The 23049-nt window shown below is 38.2% G+C and overlaps 1 protein-coding gene across 1 annotated transcript in view; it reads left to right on the plus strand.

Moving 5' to 3' along the window:
* Nucleotides 1-23049, plus strand: part of LOC122813705 (sulfotransferase 2B1-like) — a 313807-nt gene that overhangs the window by 254617 nt on the left and 36141 nt on the right. Inside the window, exon 6 of the mRNA XM_044086170.1 lies at nucleotides 7198-7372. Within this exon, the coding sequence (XP_043942105.1) occupies nucleotides 7198-7372 (175 nt within the window). The remainder of the gene's footprint in view (nucleotides 1-7197; nucleotides 7373-23049) is intronic.

Below are 23049 nucleotides of genomic sequence, written 5' to 3' on the forward strand. Positions count from 1 at the left end.
ATCACAGCAGCAGAATACATTCGTCAAGCATTAATAGAAAAAACAGAAGGAGGTAAAAAAACCCAAAAAGGGTTTCTTATCTGACCTCAGCAGCTGAAGACATACAGAGTAAGGCACAGTACTCCAAGAGATCGTTCCCTAATTATGGCACTTGAAAACTGGGAGGGTCCTGCCTGTGGGTCTTTAAAGCAGTCCCTGTACTGCCATGTTATTGGTCCACCACACCCAAAGACACACAGTGAGAGGGACTCTGAGCTTTGGTAGACTGCCAGAGAAAAGTAACAGAGCAGTAATACCTGAATGCCAGTAAGGCAGTGTGTTGAGCATCAGTTTTTTTTATATAGTTTTTCTAAGTATATACTGAAAAAAACTTCCCCACAAAAAATATAGTACGTAAAAAAAATTTCCTAGTATAAAATAAATTTATTTCAATTTCATTATAACAAAGAATGTATTCACCAATCTACACTAGATTGAATCCTAGTATCTCATCCAACCAATTTTCCCTCTTCAGGCACACTGTTTCTCTTAGTGACCACCTACCCGCATTTGCTATTAAAGCCAATACCCAGCAACTAAAAGCACATACTCTGAAATCAATCAGAAACACAACTAATTTCAGTCAACAAAAATGTAATGATGTACTACTAAAAATAAACTGGACACCCCTTAAAGTGCCACCACTTAATAATGCCATGCTGTACTTCAATACCACCTTTTTGCACATACTTAATACCCTGGCCCCCATACATGTAAAAAGAAATCAAAAAGTATACAGCCTTATGGCCCACCAAAGACTGTAAAGATCTGATGAAACAAAGAGACCTAATCTTTGAAACCTGGACACTAAACAAAATGGAACAAACTCTCATCCAGTTCAAAAAACTCCGCAACAACATGACAAAAACTAGTAAATAAAAATAAGAAATCCTATTATTCACACCTTCAACTTCAACACAAAAGCAACCCCCAAAAATTCTGGTACTTGATATCAACCCTACTCAACCCAGGTACAAATAAAGAACATTCCCCATCACCTGATGGCCCACCATCCCTGATAGCCGAAGACTTTAATAAGCACTTTATAAAATCCATAGCAGACCATCTAATACCAACACTTGACCCCCAACTCATCCACCAATCTACACAACAACAACATCTCATCATCTAGCTTTGACCCTGTCTTCAACAACTCACATAATCTACACAGAGACAACCAAACCTCTTTCTCTTTTCAGCCCATAACCACAGCTACCATAAAAAGACTACTACTAAAACTAAAACCCTGCTCCACCTCAGCAGATAATCTTCCACCACAATACCTTAAACTTGCTGCCAACTCAGTCATCTATGCAATTAGTATCCTAATAAATACACCTCTATCTGAATCTCTAGTGCTGGCCATATGGAAATTATCATACCTCACACCCATCCACAAAGAAGGAAACTCCACTGAGTCATCCATTTTCTGTCCCATTTCAATTTTATCACTTATATCCAAAATTCTTGAAAGATATGTACACCAACAGTTAATGCAATACCTATTGCCAAATAATCTATTAACCCAAACTCAACATAGTGTTCGACCTGGCCATAGCACATCCACGGCTTTAATATCCTTTACAGATAATGTGAATAGGGCCTGAGATGCAGGATACTGTGTATCCTCAGTATTCCTTGACATTTCTAAAGCCTTTAACATGGTTTCTTACCCCTTACTCCTCAACACACTGTCTAATCTAGGTTTCTCCCATACTACAGTACAGTGGTTCAAAGGTTACCTCAAGGATCAAAAACAAGCTGTTAAATGGTCACACAAAATCTAGTACAACTTACACAACTAATGGAACCCTACGGTCCTCCAACAAACTACTAATAAAAGTAACCAAAGCCAGTAATACCTTTGGGGACTCTCTTTTCTCAAACCATATAGCAAAAACCTGGAACTCCATACCTCAACATACACTGAACATTACTACTACCTTCAAATTCAAACTCCTTCTCAAGGAACACCTAAATAACAATTGGCTGTGCTTCTGCACTAACCCTGGATGAACAGGACAGAGCCCCCATCCCAACATCTCCCTCACTGTCGTTGCATAACTCCTTCTCTAATCTCCTGACAATATGATCCACTTACACTATTCAGTCGCATACAAACAATTGATGATACAGTTAACATTTTACAGTATATTCTATATATGCATGTCTGCATGTAATCTTTTCTTACAGTCTTGGTTATATGCTACATTTTGTAAACTAATGTTAGATTGTATAATTGTATCCGAAATTTATCATGCTTTACAAAATATGTCTTCTCATTGTATCTGCTACTGTACGGAGCTTTTCTCCTCAGGCCTCCACTGAAAACGGGAAACAAGCCCAGTCAGACCTTCCCAGTAAACAAATGTAAAATAAAAATAAAATAAAAAAATAAATAAAACTCTCACCCTTTCTCCATAATCCTACAGGAGTCTCTCAAGGCTCCATCCTTCACCCCCTGTTGTTTAATATATTCACAAACAACTTACACACCTCCTCTCCCCCGGGAAACCTCATTCAATATGCAGACAGTTCCACCATTATCTGTACCTCTTGCACACTCCCTGAATTACTTTCCAGCATACAAAAGTCTTTTCTCTGCAGTTGAATCCTGGTTCAAAAATGCTCAACTCTTTCTTAATCCCAAGAAAGCTAAACTAGTAAACTTTCTTCCTAAAAATACCTCCCCTGTCATTGATCAATTTAAAATTTACTCAGCTGATAACACTATCATTGAAATAGTACAGGAAACAAAACTACTGGGAGGGATTATCAACAATAAACTTACCTTTGACCTCCACATCCAACAAAACATAAAGAAAACCCACCAGAGATTGGGACTCCTATCCAGAAATAAACATTTCCTAAGCACTGCAACCTGTTATCCTGGCTAAAGCTTTTCTATTTCCCTCCCGTCTCTATGGTGCTACTATTCTAACCAAGCTACAAACCACTACTATATCCAAAATGGAACAGTTCTATAATAAAGTCGCAAAGTTTGCCTCAAACTCCAAATACCACAAATATCAATGTAAACCAGTACGTGAACCAAACTGACTTGAACTCTGAACCAACTTGATTATATCCAACTGTCTACCATGCACTGCTTAATTTTTAAGCCAACTGCATGCCCTGTACTATACAAGCTAGTCAAACCCTACATACCAAACAGATCCCTACAATCAGAGGACAAAAACCCATTAGCAATCTTTAAATCATCAAAAAGACCAGGACATAGTCAATACTCATATTCTATCGCCAGATTATGGAATTCCCTGCCCCTAGCTACCAGATCTCTCTACCCCTAGCTACCAGATCAATCCCAGGCCTAACACCTTTCAAAGCCTCTTTAAAAGAATATCTAAATAATACATGGCTCTACACCTGCACAACTCTAGGTTAATCCCACCTCTGCCTCTGCTTCCAGGCTAGCCCCACCCTCTTCTCTTTCTGTCTCCTTAAATGGATCTATATTATATCCTCAAAGAGGTGTGACATCAAATGCCTTTTCATCGACCCTTAAAACACAAACTGTCATAACAGCAAACGGCTACATCAGTGATTTCTTTCCCTGGGAAAGAAATTGCTTGGCCATCCTTGTTAGTTTGCAGTTTTCCCCACTGTAGTGCAATTTCAAAGTTGGTATATTTAGTTAGGGGGGTGTGGAGGGCACAGGCCCTCACACTGGGGGGGTGAAGCCCCGCACTTTGTAATGTTTGTAGTGATGTGTTCTTATTTTTAGGGCAAGTGATTTCTTTCCCAGGGAAAGAAATCGCTGATGTGGCCGTTCACTGCTATGACAGTTCACGTTTTAAGGGTCAATGAAAAGGCGTTCGATGGAACGCCTCTTTGAGGATATAATATAGACCCCCTTAAAGTACCACTCAGTCTGCACAGCCTTTATGTCTCTTTACACTCCTACTCGGGCTGTACTGTTTAACTGCAATAGTATTATTCCCCTAATTTGAACCTATATTAAGCTTCAAGAAGGATTTTAAATCACATGCTTTTCATCTCCTGTTTACTTCAACATTATCAGGAGCTTATTATAACACCCATTCACTCTGTGCTGTTATTCTGTGATCTTTAACTTCGACTCCTAAAAGTCTACTGTATGATAGTGCCACATTACATGACCCATGTTTTATTGTCAGTTGATTTCTTATGATCCTACTAGAAGTCCATTGTAATGAATTTTAATGCCATAAGTATGTCTTGTAATGTTTTAATACCTGAATGTGTAGTTTATATTGCAATGTTTTTATACATCTGTATGTAGAGCTTTTCTCCCCATGCCTCCACTGAAAACAGGTTCTGTTGACCCAGTCAGACTATCCCACTAAACAAATATCAAATAAAATAAATAAACAAATAAATTCAAAGACAAAGCACAACTTTTCCTTATAAAATCAAGTAGCGTAAGGGTTTCACCAGAGGGATATTTATCTGTTCAGCCATGAAGGATCACTGACTGACCATCAGTTCCATGAAGCTTGCAGAGGGACTCCACTTCATCAACAAGAAAGCTCTAAAGCTTTTGGTGGCTAAACTGCCTTTTTATGTGGTTCTGCTTGAACCACTAGCAGTTAGGGCACATAAAAGCTGCCCTGAAGCATTAAATGCTGGGCAGAATATAACCCCAATAGCTTAGGGTACTTCAACTGTGGTCTAATGTTGACCATAATAAGGGACTCTGAAATTCATTGCTATATCTGGTATGGAAATCAAGAAAAGTCAGTTTTATTTGCAGATGATATTATCTTGCATTTGGCAAATCCAGAAAAGGACATTTTGGTGTTGAGGAATGTTTTGAGGCAGTTTCAAGATTTTTCCGGATAGAAAATTAATGAAGATAAAACAGAGACCATATCATTAAACTATGTACACACATGAGCGGGTTCAGTAATACCCATATTCATAGATACTCAAGAAGATGAAGCATTTAGTTGTATGGATTAAAAATGATTCATTTACAGTAGGTAAGGATATGTGGACAGAGACTAAATAAAAGGTGATACAAAAACTGAAAAACAGGATAGAAGCAGTGAAAATGCTTTTAGTCCCTTTTGTTTTATATACCAGTCAGGCATATTTTTATTAAAAAGAGGAGAAATTGTAGATGATAAAAATAAAGAGTTCAAGGAATTTATCTGGGAAGGTAAGAGGACAAGAGTTAAGTGGGATAAATGGATCCTTCCCATCTAACTAAGTGGCTTAGGATTACAAGATTTGAATAGATACTTTAGAGCTACTGATTTCAGGCTCATATACATAACACAAGCAGAAGGTTATAATCAAAGTGAAAAGAGATGATGATGACATAATGGGAGAAGTTGAAGAAATGAGGAGAGACTAGGATTTTGGATGCAGACCTTTGAGGAGAATAACAAAAGTCCATATTATATCCACAAAATAGTAGAAAGTAATCTAAGAACTAAGCCAACAAGGGAATTGAAAAAGGAGATTTTGGCCGTAGCAAGTAGATGTATAGAAGATTGGCAAGAGGGGGGCTGGAATTTACTGAAGATAACTGGTAAAGAAAAATGGTATTGGGAACAGAAAACTGAGAGGGAAATGTAGGGATGAGGCCAAGCAGTCATTTGGAATGCAGACTAGAGAGTGCCTTCCCTAGCAGGGATTAATATCAGAATACAGGCAAAGAGAAATGGATAGGAGAGTGCAAACCATCATTGGAAAGAACAGAAACTGCTGTTAAAAAACGATAAGTACAACTGCATGATAGCTATAAGAATGAATTAGGAGAGATTAGAAAAGATGGGGAAGAGAGAGACCAAAAGGCAGTTTACAAAGGAACAATGGCTCTAGACGATGCAACAAAGTCCAGAAGGTTTAAGATCTTTGCTTGGAAGTGTTTGCATATGTATTTTTATACCTCAAGCAGACTTCAAATGCACCTTAGGTAGACAGCAAATGCTGGAGGATGGCAAAGAGAGAGGTAACTATGAACATGTTTTCTTGACAGTGATGATGAGTTGGCCAAATTTTGAAACTCCCTAGATAGTACTCCGTCCAGAATGTTGTGGCAGCAAATTGATGTAACTATGGAAATGCAGGGTACACAAGATCTGATTTGCCTATACATAGTATGGTCTTACTACGTTTAATGCTATTGATTCCCAAAGCAATTACTGGAAAATGGAAATCAAAATGTAAACCACCTGTAATTGAACCACTTAATATTGTAAAGGAGATAAAGGAACTGCAGGTGGGAACCTTAGAAAAGAGAAGGAGCAAATTATGTAGAATTACATGGAATTTGTGGAAACACTTCATAATGTTCAGGAGGAAAAGTGAGGTTTAAGGGAAGGCAGGGAGTGAGCAATTTATGTAATGTTGGAGTGAATCCTAATTGCTAAAAAGTAAGGTAGCATGTATGTAATATATAATGCATGGAAATGAAAAAAAATGCTAATATGCTTTATTTTATTTTCCATTCATATATTTATTTTCTTTTCTACTAATGTATGTGTACTTATGTCTTAAGTGATAATTTGATACCAGCATTTAAAAAAGGTGTGTTGTCTGTCAAGTTCTGTACTACTTGTGTACAGAGCTGGACAGATGCCTCCCTGCAGCATGTCTTTTCTATATATCTGTTAACTATGTAATCAAAATGCTTCTTTTCAGTGAAAATATGGGGGGGACTAGTCTGGTTACATTACATGTTCAGAGTCACACAGTGGACAAATGGAAGCTGAAGTCCAGGACAAACATACCAAAACTCTCCAGTAGCTTATAACCTATTCTGTCGGGGCTACAGTACCAGATTACTAAGAAGATTATGTAACACAGCGTGTGGATACATTACACATACATACCTGCATACAAACATGGACAGTAAGGCTGAGCTTCTATATCACTAGCTTTTTCCCCATCCAGGCATTCCCACTGCCTCATTTACAGTGCTGATGGAAAGGGTCCATGTCTTCAAAAACTATTTTAAAAGAACTCTGCTAACATTCCTTTTAAGAAGTACATAAATTTTGATGGATATAAGTCTATTTCATTTCCACTTTCCTTAATATAGGGCAATCAGAAACAACCTCACAGTCGCTTGATGTTTTAGCACAATTTGTGACTGTATTTGTCTTCACAACACTAACTATACATTTAAAACATTTTGTTTATTCCAAGGACCTACGTGGATCTGTGGTGAAGCTCTGTAATTTCCTGGGGAAGGAGCTGGATGACGCAGCTATTGATTCTGTTGTGGAAAATGCCTCTTTCAAGGTCATGAAGAACAACAATATGTCAAACTTCTCACAATCTGATCAAATCAATGCCAACATAAGTCCCTTCATGCGAAAAGGTATGAGAAATGAAAAATACAATCTTGTGATTCAGCAACCTAATCATATCTCTCAACTGTCCATTTTGTACCTCAAATTTTTGGACTATTCCTCATAAAACTTGTGGTTTGCTGACAAATTATTGAGGACTGAAGGCCATTAAATAATGCCAGACATTTTAGTTTTAGAATTTATATCCTTCAGACAATGCCTGCTAATGCAAAACATTTTATTCTATGAAATTTCTAAGTATATAAAAGCAATATTTAAAATCTGTTTCTGATTTTGGGTCTTTGCCTCCCCCCATTACTTTTGGCTTTGTCCACATTTCTTGAGCTAACAAGTTGAGAGGTATGAGTGCATACAATGTTCATTACTTTTTGTATTGTACAATTCAGTTTATGAAGAAATACAGAAATAGATGAATATTCAGAACATTACAATCATTATTTAACCAATATCTTAGAAGAATAACGTGTGATATTTAAAATCCATGAAACATATTTAGCCACATCAAGGCTTACGGAACACTTAAGTGAATAACAACAAAACACAGGAAGCATTATAAGTGCTTGTATATTTACAGTATGCCTGTCAGTGCAGCCCCAGAAGGATGCATAATACAAGACTTGTCAATGAAATTCATTTGCATGGACAAATTATGGGTGACCTCTCTTGGTACAGATGCATGAATTTAATTTTATTTTCTGTTATGTGGATCTGTGTGCATATGAATACTGTAAAGTCAGGTTATATACACAAATTATACTATATTAAGAAATAATGTTGTTTTCCTAACCATTTAGCAGGTAAAACAGCAAATGCTTGGTGAACATAAATCTCTAAATGCATGTTTAATCTAATTTGCATACCCATGCCACACAATGGCATTTAATGCTGAATTAGTGTTCACTTCTAAGGGCCATAGAATATAACCTAAATCCCTACCTATGATTTCTTGCATTCTTAATAAAGGACCACACTAACTAAACATACAGACCTATTCTGATGCACAGAGAAAGATAAGCAAACACAGGCATCTGAGCAAGACAGGGATTGCTGTAATTTGTATTTTCTAAAAAGCAAACAAAACAACAAAAGTAAATTCATACAGAGATCAGAGCTATAAGAATGTACAACAGGAGATCATTCCCTTTTTTGAGTAACTCAGTACGAAAAACAGAATTACTAATATCACCACTGTTAGCGTTGTCACCTCACAGCAAGAGGTTCTCCTGTTCGATTCTCGGCGCCTTCTGTATGGAGTCTGCATGTCCTCCCTGCGGTCGAGTGACATTAAAGACATGCAGGTAGGTGCCTGTGTGAATGGGTGTGCCTTCTTTGAAGGTTGGGCATCGGGCTGGCAACTTGGCACCGTAAAAATCCACTGCCAATCATTAGCAGACCGGAGTTCCGCTATGGCGACCCCTAACCGAGAAAAGCCAAAAGAAGACCAGTAATAGAAGTAGACTAATAGCTTAGAGTCACACATGATGACACAGGTTACATCCTCTAGGTAATGCATGGCTGCCCAAATGTCATTCTTTATTAGTGTATCTGTTACTACAGTATTTACAATTTTCTGTTTATATGTTAGGGGTACTACTGCAGACATTTGGAGATTTATATTAACAATATAAAAGTCATGCAGGCTTACAAATTCTCCAGTGCCAACTCTGCACGTAGATGCTACCTTTTGAAATGTTAGTTCCTTTTACTATGGTTAGGCATATATCAATGCATTTATTGATTAACCCAATAAACCCCATTATGTTCAAAGTGCCTTTCTTTAGTGAAGACCCATGCCCACCATCTACTAAGACATGCTCATTATGGCTGTGGCTGCTCACAGAATCAAATGGAGAACAATATGCAAAATTAATAAACAAGCCATGATCTTAATGCATCCAATCATTCAGTTCCCATTTGAAGGAAAATCATGTGTCACATGGCTTAATTTGCAGTGGGAGCCTATTCCAGAAGTGAAAGAGGTGCTACCTTGTCCTGTTTATCTGCTGATGAAGATTTAAATCCCTTGTTCTGGTATTTCTGGGACTATTTGATTTATGGAGCTACAAAAAGTCTTGGGCGATGGGATCCCAAACAGCTAGAAAGGAAAGGTATAGATCTCCCCTTCTTTAAGATACTGAATAAGGGGAAAGAACCTCCAGTCTTTTCTGGTAGCTTATGTTTTTTATGCCACTGATCTCCTTAGTTAGTAATGTCTGTGGCCTTTCTACTTATTTGATGTGCTTACTGAGATACATCTCCAAAAGGAGACTGTAGTCAATAATTGGCCCAATCAATGTTGAATATAATACAGAAATGACTCCCTTGGATCTGAAAGATAGCACCTTGGCAATCAGCTAATCTAAGTAGAAGGACTTCCTAACTATAGTTATTATGTGATGATCAAAGGAGAGGGAATTTTCAACTTATAAACCAAGTTCTCTAATAAAATTCTTATTTTAGATTGGGGTATTCTCTATATCATATTCTGGGGTGAGTGATGGTTTACCAAATGCTAGTAAATTATACGTTTTAGTAATTAACCCATTACAGCTGAATGACACCTCCAGGTGTTTCTGCAGTTACATCATACTGACACCTCTAGATGTCAAATTGCTCTTGTTCATATTTACATTAAAAGTTCCAAAACCATGCTACATACAAAGCATTAAAAGATTTCATCTTTAAGCATACATAATGGCAAACATAACTGGATTGATACCTGACCTCTGTCTACTGCAGGTAAAGAGAAATTATTTGTTGTTCATATAATAGTTATATATATTGCCATAAATTTCATAGTTTTCTAAATATCTCGACAACCAAGTAGCAAAAACCTAACTGCTTAGCCTCGTATGAAAGCTCTCATCTGGATGAGCAAAATACTGCTAATAGTATGTGAATAATTTGAGTGGCTGCTGAGATATTTTAAATTGTTTACAAAATATTACAAACATAATGTGATGTGAGGTATGGCCAGCTATGATAGGAGAAGTAAGGCAGTGGATGTGCAACATATGCTAGCATAGCTAGCTGGAGTTATGTAAAGAAGTATATGTCATTTGCATATCAAACTGATTTGTACAGGTGCTTGTGTTGAAAATGTACCAACAGTGTGTCCTGCTAGACAGAAAAAGAAATACACCTGTATGTCAGACTGTGTTATAGCTGTTGAAATTAATATTGTAACAGAGGATATTGGAAGAGAAGAGGTTAAGCTGAACCCCAGATAACTTTTAAAGAAATATCCTGAAATTAAATTACTTAATTTAGGCCATAAAGATTGTATCTCATAAGTCTCAATAAAGCCAGAGAAAAAACTATGTACTAGGAAGCCTTCTGCATTGTCCTTGGGGGTGAACTAATTGCTACTCTGGAAAGGTGGAAGTCTGAAATTGTTTTATGACTTCTAGAAGCTGTAACACATCTTAGCAAAGTTCTAGGTGTTTAAGGTAACACATCTATGCTAAATCTTGGCAGCCTCTATGAAAGGGGGTAGTGTAGGAACCAAAGTCAGGTGACCATTATGTATGTGATGTCATTCTGTATTCCAGGCCTGAAATTATGTTTTAATACTAGATGAGACTGAAGTCTCAGAGTGGTCTGTTTTTGAAACCTGATGTAGAAAGATCACTCGTATACTTTATCTTACCTTGCTTTAGTAAGTAACCAGGTAATAGTCAGGAAAAGATAGTGAGATTAGTTAAGTATTGATTTTCTGTAACTGTGTGAACCTGTCCACCTGTGTTAGTTTTAATATTACCTGTGGTTGAAAATCTGGTGTTTATTGTAAATAGATATTTAGTATTTTCATGTTGTTTTATTATTTATTATTACATATATTTAAACTTTTCATTGTGACTGGTCCTTCAGAGATTATTTTAACCATTGAGAGTACTTATATTTATTTGGTAACAATGTGACTGCTCCTGAAAGCCTTACTGCATTAGTCAAACACCACCATTTCTATTAGTATTAATTTCATTCAGTATAATTGGGTACCCTTGTAAGAGCCTTAGAGTAGCTGCCTTTAGAGTGTCTGGTAGCAGTAACTACCTTGTAGACTGGGCAGAGCAGCATAGCTAGTAACTATGTGCCAGCCTTTTCCCAGGTGTGTGTGTGTGTGTGTGTGTGTGTGTGTGTGTGTATCACTATCACTTCGCCGACAGTTCAAATCTCCAAAAATGATATGGCCGAGACCATATCTTCGAAGATTTGAATTGTTGAAAAAGTGATAAAAACACAGAACAACTTACCTGTTCGTTTTTGCGATTTCCCTTCATATGATCGAATTTCCCTAAACTCAAAATTCATAAGCCCGAAGGCAGAATCTCGAGTTTAAAGAAACTCAAAAATATGAAGGGGACATAAAAAAATGTACACCTTTCTAATGTTTTTGCAGAGGGGCTTTGCCCCCCTGCACCCCCACAACCCCCTACTTAAATATTCCTACTCCGCACTTAAGCGAAGGAAAGGGAAATCTCCTGTTCCACTCTATATGCATAATGGCAAAACGAAAGACTTTCCAGTCCTCCGCTATACTGCGGTCACGTAGCATATGGATTTAACCTGCAAGGGTGCAGGGGGACCTGGCCCCCTGCAGAAAGGTAAGTGAACCCCTTTTTCTCTAACCCTAAACTTCCCATTCACAATTTATGCATTTCGAGCTTCCATTCATTCGATATTTTGAAGGGGAACTGATTTTGCAGGGAGGCAAGCACCCCCCTACACCCCCACACCCCCTACAACTTAAATATGCCAACTCTTCGATCGCACTGCAGTGAGGAAAACAGTAAATCCCGGGTTCCGCACTGTATGGCGATCCCAATACACAATTGTTGGCAATTTGAATCTTCAGCGATATGGTCTTGGCCATATCGTCTGTGAGATTTAAACTTTCAACAATGTGATAGGGAGCCGTATGTGTGTGTGTGTGTGTGTGTGTGTGTGTGTGTGTGTGAATCAAATCTCAGAGAGTGTGTGTGTCAGCTACTTGCAGCAGGGACAGAGAGCACTGGTTTCACAGACAGAGTGGTGGAGGACTTGGCTTGGACACGTGACTGAGGACTCAACTCTACAGCTATCCCAGTGGAGAGTCTAAATGTGGGTCTAGAGAGAGAGAGAGAGAGAGAGAGAGAGAGAGGGAAACTCAGCCCCTGGACTGTGTGTGTTCCCTGTGTGCTTTTAAAGGAAACTGTGCTTGATGCAGAGAGCTGCATATGGAACTACTGTGTGTATCTATTTTTATTCCAAGTGAATGTCCATCACTAGTGTCAGAGGTGAGGATTCAGGCTCCTTGATCACTGCCCCCTGGGGGGGGGGAGCACAACTGTGACTTATAAAATCCAGTTTAAGACCTAGAACCTAAGGATTACTACCACTATAAAAATAGACTGTGATGAAGTTTGGCATTTGCACTTTTTTAGTAACCCTTATGGTTCCAGAGATATGAACATCTGTTTGAAATTCGAGACATAACTTGATTCTAACAAAAAGCTTAGGCTCTGTCTATTGGAAGTTACTGTGCAATCTTCCAGAGCATCATTGGAGAGAATAATTTAATTTCAGCCCATTGTTAGCACACTAGGTGTTTACAAGTGTAAGTTTATATTGCAGAACTTGGGTGTCAGTGAGTAACTTGACAATGACTCCCATTTTGCAGTCATCCGCAAACTTAGTTAGCAAGAGGTCTCAGTTTGTAATCTGGAGGTCAGAAAAGTAAATGCCAAACAAAAGAGGTCTCGGCACAGAGACCCGCAGAACACCACTGGGTACCTTCATACTCTGATGAGGCACCTGCACAGTATGGGTTCTGGCCCTTAACCATTTTGCTATCCATCTTACCACACAGGGATCAGCTTGTAATGCATTTAACTTATAGCATGGAGTATAGTATGAAAGATCTTGGCCAGGACAAGGTATACTGTGTGTACAGCATGTCTGCTATCAACAGCTTGTGTTACTTTTTCAGTGAAGTTAACCAGATTTGTTAGACAAGATCTACTCTTAACAAAGCCAAAGTGCACTGGGTCTAGCCAGATGAGATTTTTAAAGTCATAGTTACTCAAGTCAGTTATATGTTCCATGGCTTTGCATATGAGACTAATCAGGCTGATAGACCTGTAATTCCCGGGTCAGTGGAGGGGGCTATCCTTGCAGGGTGCATCACTACTACTATATGCCAAACATCAGGGAAGAAGTCACTGGTTAAACTCTGGTTAAACATTTTAAGGAGTGGTTCTGCCAGGGCTTTCTCAGTGATGTTTATTAAATAAGCCTGGTACATTATTAAGTCCCAAGGAGGAAGTATTTTACTGTTTGAGAGCAGCTTTAGGACATGATCTTTAGTGATGATGGTGGCGGTGGGGTCTCAGGACTTCAGGATAAGTAGAAAGGGCTTCAGGTATAAGAAGACTGCAAATAGTCATTTCCAAGATGAAGTTGGCACTGGATTTGTTAGCTAGTGTGTTGACAATGTCTGCTGGGTCAGAGTAGGTATGACATCTTGAATAAATTCTGAAAAATGTTGGATATTATTTCTTAAGGTCTTAACATAACTGAATAAGGATTTGTAATTGTCCTTAGTGTCAGATGCTAACCTCAGTTTACTGACTGCCTTAGTATTCATAATAGTTTTAAAGTTTTTAGTTACTTTTCTAATATTATCCTTGGTTTGGGGGTCCTTTGATCTGCTGAATACTCAAAGGAGGGTTTTTTTATTTTATTGTAGAGTTTATGTTGGTGGACCATCAGGGTGGTTTGCTTTTAAACTTCCATATTTTTAGATCTGGGGGGTACTGTCAATTTTATACATTTATCTAAGCAGGCATAACATTTTTTTGATAGTTGAATCTTGAAACTTTATCACAAAATTTAATAAGAATTGTATGCCTGAAATCCTTGAATTCTGAGATATTGGTATCTTCAGATTTACACTTTCTAAAAGTGGAGGTCACTACTTTATGATCTGATTTAACCAGGGAATGACACACCAGGGAATAGTACATGGATAAGCTGTATTTGTAACAACCAGGTTAAGAATGTTTTGTCCTGTAGTAGATTTGTTAACAGTTTGTTCTAGGGAGATTTACTTTATGAAACCTAGAAACTTTTGGCCATTTGCTACTTTTGAGGTTTAGGTGCTCTAGTTTATTGATGGGTAGTTAAAGTCTCCCAAAATAATGGAGTTTATATTTATTGGAACTTCACCAGTTACATCAAGGAACTTGAACTGAATTAAAAGGGATATAGATAGTGTTTCATAACAAGCTATAAACTCATAGTTAATTTCTTTATTGTGCTTTGGAGGTTGAAACTCAATAAGCTCTGTTTATGGATCTCTGGGGATCCCTAACAAATATGGAGACACTACCACAGTTGCTATTGAGTCTTTAAGTAATGTACCTGTAAAACAGCAGGTATGGAGGTAGTGCTTTCTGAACATTTAAACCAAGTTTCAGAAATTACACCAGATACAGACATGATCCAAATGCAGAAGGTCTGTCATTTTGTTGTTAAGACTTTCGCCAATGTGCATAGCTATCTTAACAGCATCCTGCTTTGGATTTAGGATGTTGGCTATGTTGTGATATCCATCAGCTGGACCCTGCCTAAAAAGGCACTATGGGGCACAGCAAAGTCTTTCTCCAGCATGCAAAAGCCTTGTAATGAGAAGTGCAGCTCATCCTTGGCAAAGAATGTTGAGCATTTCATCCCATGTTAATACAAACTGGATCACCCCAGGGAATATACCAACTATTTGGCCAAGTGTTGAAGCCAATTATATTTTCATTGTATATAGGCATCATTCTTGTAGAAAGAAGGATTCCGCTGAGGACCACAGTCTTGCCTGCATTTGTGATATGCATGGAGAGTTCCAACAAGAATTTCTGCATACCCAACACGAATCCAAAAGATAAACTAGGAATACCAAACCACGACAAGGAAACCACTTGCTGCTTGAAACCATTCATTTATTGAGTCAAAACACAAGGTTTAGTGCTTTCATTCCTCTGGTAGGAACTTAATCAGAACAATGTTAAAACACAAAACAACTCTTTAATATACTACTACAAGAAATGAGAATCAAATTAAAAATCACATGCCTGTATAAAAAGAAATCACATGGCTGTATAAAAGGAAATCAAATGACTGTATAAACAGAGAATCACATAACTGTATAAAAGACTTCTACTAAATAACATAATTCTTAAGTTTTAAAACTGGTGCAAGTGAGCACCCATCATTTAAACCATGTGCAGACTTGGCATCCAAATGAATCTACCACTTTAATTCTTGTTGAGTCAAATGATCATCAATGATTTTCACTTGTACATCCTTTTTGATCTGTTGAATAACCATAAATCCAAAGTATGTGTAGGATTAACACTGTGTCTGAACAAAGCATTGGTGGTTCTTTCTTTTCTAATGTCCAAATTGTGTTCATAAACAAGGTCCCTTAATCTACGGGAGGTTTTGCCTATATAAAATGAGAGGCAGTGTTGACATGTCCAACAGCTTTATAGACTTTACTCCTTATACAAAAAGTGTCAGCCTCAATAATGTACCTACATGGAGGACAATGCCCACATTTAAAAGCACCCCTCATTTTCAAGCTACTTCCTACTGTTCTATTTTCAAGTAGTTGTTTAAAAGATCTATCTTTTCTGTAGGTAATGGTGGGTCCCGGACCAAATTTTGCTAACTCAGAAGAATCAGAAATAAGAGCTGACCAATTTTGAGTTAACAGTGTAGCTATTCTATGGCTGTCCAAATTATAAGCAGTAATAAATGAATGTCTCATACTTGGAGTGACATTATTATTAACTCTGGGGAAGGGGCTGGATCCTTGCTCCTCAGTCCTGACCAAAACAGGCCTGTACACTCCCAGATTTCTTTTGGTAATTACTTCTGATTGTAAATCCAATAACAAACCTAATGGATAACCCCTGTTCAAAAACATTTGAATAAGTTTGTCAGTTTCAGTTTTAAAAGTATCAAATTCTAAAATCATTCTAGCAAGTCTGACTAATTGACCCTTAACTACAGATCTCTTCTGATGCTGTGGATGACAGCTAGAATAATGCAAATAGCTGTTTGACAAGGTGGGCTTGCAGAAAATAGTGGAGACATAACAAGCCACACTGTCATTTTTACTCACTAACACATCTAAAAAGGAAATCTGATTAAAATCATAATTACAAGTGAATTGCAAAAAATTCAACGTGTTATTAATTCATGTCAAAAATTCATTTAGTTTTTCTTCTGTATCTGTCCACAACTAAAAGATGTCATCCAAAAATCAAGTGTATAAAGCCCAACAAGTGTTAAAATTTCTGTTAAAAATAAAATTATCTTCCCATTCAGTCATTACTAAGTTAGCAAACATGGGTGCACAGGCTGCACCCATGGCAACCCCGGACACCTGCCTGAAATATTGGCCATCAAAGAAAAGAAAATTGCATTTTAAAACAATTTCCATTAAAGTAGTCATAGCATAAACCCGGCTAGAACTAAATGCACCAGTTTTGTGCAACTGACTCTCAAATCAAATAAGGCCAGTGGTATGTGAAATGACTGTGTATAAATTGTGCACATCAATGGTCACAAAAACCTGAATTATATTCAATTTCACCTAAAAGTTGTAAAAAATACCAAGAGTCCTTACAAATCTGCTGCATGTTGGATAAATGTGTTTAAGTAACTAAATCCAAGTACTTCGTAATAAAACAGGTTTTAGACCTTTTAGCATCCACAACTGGCCTAAATGGAGGTTTCTCCATACTGTTATGTAATTTAGGCATGCCAAAAATATTAGCTACCGCAGGTTTATCATTTATCATAAATTCATATTCATTTTTAAGACTAGAGCATTCCATCCATAGGAAAAACAATAAGGCATCAATTTTACCATGTGCAATGTTAATTTTGTTAATAGAAGAAATCTCATAATCATCAGTCAATAATACTTCATCCATAGCACTAACATAATCAGTTTGATTTATTATTACCAAGCCACCGCCTTTATCAGGCTTCATAATTCTTATTTTTGTATCTTTTGTAAGTTCATTTAACAACACATTTTCCTGTTTAGTTACATTGGCTTGGTAATCATGACACTTGTTATTACAAACATTCCTAAAATGCACCTCATAAACTCATTCAAAATTGGCTAAAATGGCTGTAAAGGTGGATTAAACAAACTCGATGCAATGAAACATTCAATGGTAAATCAGTACTATTAAACCACATAGCTAAAGGAATTTCCTTCTGTTGCTCAGTCTAAAGGTTTTAAGACTATTTTGAACTCCACTAGTGATTTCAGCATTTATAATTATTCTATGGTGCAAGTTTCTACAGCTCATGCAGATTTATTTTCTAAAGGGATCACCTTTGTGCCTATTAGAAGGGCAGATATTTCTACCCTTATTATTGACCTTAAGTTATTTGTACACAAACTGAATTTAGCTATGTGGTTTAATAATACTGATTGATATGGTGGATCCTGGCACCTGACAGACAGCTGACTGTGACCTTCTCCTTATCCAGCCTGGTGAAATGGACATCTGTGTGTCTCAGGATAGAGTCTCCTATGACTAATATAGCAATAACCCATGAGTGGGTGTGGGTAATGCTGGATTTACCCATGGTTGGTGTGGTTTGGTCACGAGGGCAAAGCCCGCATGGCCAAACAAAGCCAACCGTGGGTAAATCCAGCATTACCCACACCCAGAAGTGGGTTATTGCTATTATACAATAACATTATTTAAGAAAAAAAATAATTACTTTTCTTAAATAATGGCATTGTATAATGCCTCCTTGCTGCCCTTCCACAGCTGTCTGGTATTCTGCGGCAGTTCTGATGTACTGCACATGTGTATGCCTACGCAGTACATCAGAGCTGTGGGCAAAAGCAACGGAGAAAGCAAGTTCTCCGTTGCTTTTTACAAACTGTTTTGCTATGTTAAATGGGTTTAACATAGCGAGACAGCTTTAAAAAAAGCAACAGAGAATCTCCATTGCTTTTTTAAAGCTGTCTCGCTATGTTAAACCCATTTAACATAGTGAGACAGTTTTGAAAACGCAAGATCTCTGTTGCTTTTTACAAACTGTCTCGCTATGTTAAACTCGTTTAACATAGCGAGACAGCTTTAAAAAAAGCAACGGAGAATCTCCGTTGCTTTTTTTAAAGCTGTCTCACTATGTTAAACTCATTTAACATAGCGAGACAGTATGAAGCAATGGAGATCTTGCGTTCTCCGTTGCTGTAAAAAAGAATTATAGTAATGGAAAAAGTCCAGGCGACCGGACCTTTTTCCATTACTATAATTCTGATTTGCAACGTGCATGCTGACCAATCAGTGTGCACGTTTTTGAATATTAATGGAGGATCGTTATATAATATGTTATATTTAGTGTTTAGCTTTATGGGCTTGACAGGTGAGACACTGGTGCCTGAGCTATTGTGTTCTGCAGTGGAAGTATTATGTGAAGCATGCTTCTGTTTGTGTTTGAGTGGTCTCTGGTGTTTAGGTAAGTTTGTGGTGAGGCCCTCTGCGTATGCAGGTATATGTGATGTGGGGTTGGGTGGAGTAGGAGGTGAGGTATGCATGCTGACAACTCGCTCAGTGTCATATAGAGAGCATTGATTCAAGGTTTTTAATATAATGGCATCTCTCACATGTTGAGTTTGTGTGGACTAGAAGTAGAGGGTTATCTGTATGCTACACTGTCTATGGATGCTCGACCAAGCTGGCTGGAGAAATTGCTGGAAATTGCCCTTTCATAATGCTAAGTGAATTTATATGGTCAGAAACAGGAATATGATAGGAAAAGGGTCACACGTAGGTATAACTAGCGGAGCTGCATGATGAGCAAACAAGCAGAAACCCATTCAAGGGTGGGGGTTAAATACCAAAAGGTTAGAACCTAAAACAACTTTAAAAATAGCTCTAAAGAACCACTGAGGTGCTTACTCCAAGCTCTAGACCAGCCAGCCTTTACCAGCAAGGGACTGATCAAAAGAATACTTTCACTAGAGTGCAGAAGGGCTCTTTCTAATCCAAGAATGGCCTGGCAAAAGTGCTCAGACAAACAGCCACTACAAACAAACAATCAGGCCCAGAAACAGTAACCCTGAATCTGGACTATACTACAGCTACTAGCTACACTATTTTAGGCAGAAAACACTGCAGAAATATTTTCCATAGCACAAAAACAGCAGTGAGATAATAAATAAACGTTTTAAACAAAACAAGAAAAAAAGTGCAAGGAGACTCTAGGGAATGCTTTTAACAACAAAAAAGTCAGTTGTATGATACACTCCGTGATTGGAAAATCAGAACAAACAAACAGATGATTAACAAATGGAGAAAATTTCCAGTCAATATCTTTCAAACAGTGAAAACAGTAACTAAAATGATTTAACTGGCCCAGTAAGGCAGACAATTGCAGTACAACAGTGCAGATTTGTTTATAGTAATAAAATATAGTACAAAAGTTTGCAGCAAGCAATACAAAGTGCAATAAATGGTAAGAATAAACAATAAATTGCAAAAACAAGGAAGAAAACAGACAACTTATGTTTTTTAGGAAGCTCAGAAGCCTCTAGTCATCTGATATCTCAGCACAGAGTTGTGGCTATGCCCCTCCTCCATTCAGCTCAATATGAACAAGCAGAAACCCACTCAAGGGTGGGGGTTAAATACCAGATGGTTAAAATCTAAAACAACTTTTAAAAAGATGCGACTAATTTTTAATGCATTTGTTGGTATGAAAAGGATTCATTTTGCTGTGTTAAGATGTGAATTTGTGCATGTGCTTTGTGTTTTTTTTACTTTTTTACTAACATATTTGTTCTGCAGTATAGCACTTTAAATGTGATATGCTGCACTGTTCATAGGTTCATAGGTTCATGAACCACTGATACATTGTTCATAGGTTCATAGGTAAGTACTAGGCTATCTGCCCGAGGGCATCTATAAGCCCAACCAGAATGTGTTGGCTTTCGCCGCCCCCTTAGATTAGTTCCCTGTGCCTCTGTCCAGCAGAGCCATTAGTTCCTTGTGCCTCTATCCATCAGTGATCCCTGGGGTAGATTTTCTGTTTCCCATCCACTCGTCAAGGTTTCTCTTGAAGAGTGTTAGTGAGGGGCTCTGCCTAATGTAGATTGGAATCCTGTTCCAAAGCATGGGAAGTCTCTGGGACAGGAATCTATCCTTCCAGCACATCCTATTTATCGTTGTGGTGAGGTTTAGATCCCTAGAGCATGTGGCTCTCGGGGATTTGTTTTTTTTTTAGTTGGAGCATGTCCATCAATTCTGGGTTGGACATGCTGTCGTATGCAACTGCGTACAGCTGGAGTTTCTTCAGTCGGGTTGCATACGGCATCTGTTTGAGACCAGTAATCCTCTTGGCGAGGTACTTCTATGGTCTTTCCAGCTGTTGCAGGTATCTTGTAAGGTATATCCCAAATTGGGCGTACTCTATGATGGGTCTGATGAGTGATGAGTAGAGGGGCACAATAACCTCTTTTGTTCTAGATGCAAACCCTTTTGTGATTAGGTGGGCCACATAGAAGGATTTTCTGACCACCTTGGCAATATGATTATCAAAGGAGACATTACTATCTACTTGGGTCCCCAGATCCCATATTACATTTTCTGTATTTAGGGGACTACCACGTATGTAGTAGTTCATGGTTACTTTTTTTTTTCCAAAGGGGATGACTATGCACTTTTTGGCATTTAGCTTGAGGCCATGATTTTGACACTAGGTATCCATCTCAGTGAGACCCTTCTGGAGGATGTCTGCATCAGCTGGAGAGTCAATTATGGCCTCCAGTTTGCAGTCGTCTGTGAACTTGGTCAGCCATAGTCCTCCTGTGCTTGCCTGTACCTCTAAAAAGTATATACCGAACAGGAGGGGTCCCAGGACTGAGCCCTGGGGGATGCCACTTGTAACTGGTTTAGAGTCAGATCTAGAGCCTGCGACTCTCACTGTGTGGGTTCTATCCATGAGCCAATTGGCAACCCATTTCATGATGTAGGGGTTTATGTTCAGGCTGGTGAGCTTGTCTATAATACCAGAATGAGGAATGGTGTCAAAAGCCTTTGTGAGATCTAGGTAGGCTGTGTGGACCTCCTTTCCCTCATCTAACCCCTTGGTAACTGTCTCAAAGAAGTCCAACAGGTTTAGGAGGCATGATCTGCCCTTAACAAAGCCAAACTGGGTAGGGTCCAATATTTGGCGGTTCTCAATGTCTCTGTTAATGAGTTCCATGATGATGCGCTCCATAGCCTTGCAGACCAGGCTAGTCAGGCTTATAGAGCGATAGTTCCCGGGGTCCGTTGTGGCTCCACCTTTGTGGAGAGGGATAACTGTTGCTGTGCACCACTCTATGGGTATGTAGCCTGTAGAGAGGCTGAGTTTGAACAGTGTGTTTAGGTGAGGGGTTAGTTCATTTTGGAGCTCGTGTAAGACACAGTCTGGGACACCGTCCAGGCCCATTGAAGCTATGTATTTGGCTTTGGATAAGGCTGTTTTAACCTGTGTGTCAGTGATTGCCAGTGCTCTACATTCTTCTGGTATGATTAAGGGCCCTTTAGGGGGTGAGAGGGGGGTGAAGTTTGCACTAAACCTGTCTGCCAGAATGTTGGCAATATCAGTTGGTTCAGTGTATTTGGTGCCATTCTGCACTAACTCAGAGCAGATCTGAGAGTTTCCACTTAGGTTCTTGACATAGCTGAAGAATGCTTTGTGGTTATCTTTGGAGTCCTTGGCAATTTTTTTTCAAAGCTAGCCTTGGATGATTTTATGAGGGATCGTAGTTTCTTGCTGATACTGATCAGGGATGTCTTTCCTTCTTGGGATTTTACTCTTTTCTGTACTAGTTTCCTCCTTCTATTGTATAGCTTGTTTATGGCAGGGGTCCACCAGACTGGTTTCCTCTTCTTAGAGGAGTGAGTCTTGGTTTTGCTTGGGAAAGCACAATCCATGCATTCTTGCAGGTGCTCATAGAGTGCCTTTGTAAGTGATTCAGCAGCTTGGATAGCATTGTCCTTTAGTATGGGGGCTGTGAACTTTTCCATCTCGGTCTTGAGTAATGTGAAGTTTGCTTTTGAAAAGGTTTTCATGGTGGTTTCCTTACTTATTCCAGATAACAATGTGTTCTTTAATTATATATTAAGCATTAAATTAATTAATATTTTTTACTTTGTTGATGTATATAGCGAAGACTACTAGATACTATAATTTTACTGCAGTTTATCACTATGTAAATGCGCATGTAGGATAGTTGGTTATTTAATTGTAATTACTGCTTTATGGTCTCTGCAACCATTGAAAAAGAAGGTCAAGCATGTGATGTGGGTAGTGGAACAATGTCTGGAAAAATACAGTTAACTGATGATTCAGATGTTTTGACATCAAGTATAAAAGATAATATAGAAAATATATTATGATAACCCAGAGGAGTACTAGACAACAGTTAACAATACTTATTAACCCAATCCCCTGCTAACAAACCAACCAAAACATTGCTCGAGAATTTAACACACTTAATGATATCTTCAGCACTAAAAAACTCACACAGCATCTCTTTGGAAACACCTCATTATGATACAAATAATGCTTCATCATTTTCACTTCCTCTAGTTCCAATTAAATGAATTTAAAAAAGTCACATCTT

Source organism: Protopterus annectens, chromosome 1.part1 (genome assembly GCF_019279795.1).
Source record: "Protopterus annectens isolate FY-2018-M chromosome 1.part1, PAN1.0, whole genome shotgun sequence".
Taxonomy (NCBI): domain Eukaryota; kingdom Metazoa; phylum Chordata; order Ceratodontiformes; family Protopteridae; genus Protopterus; species Protopterus annectens.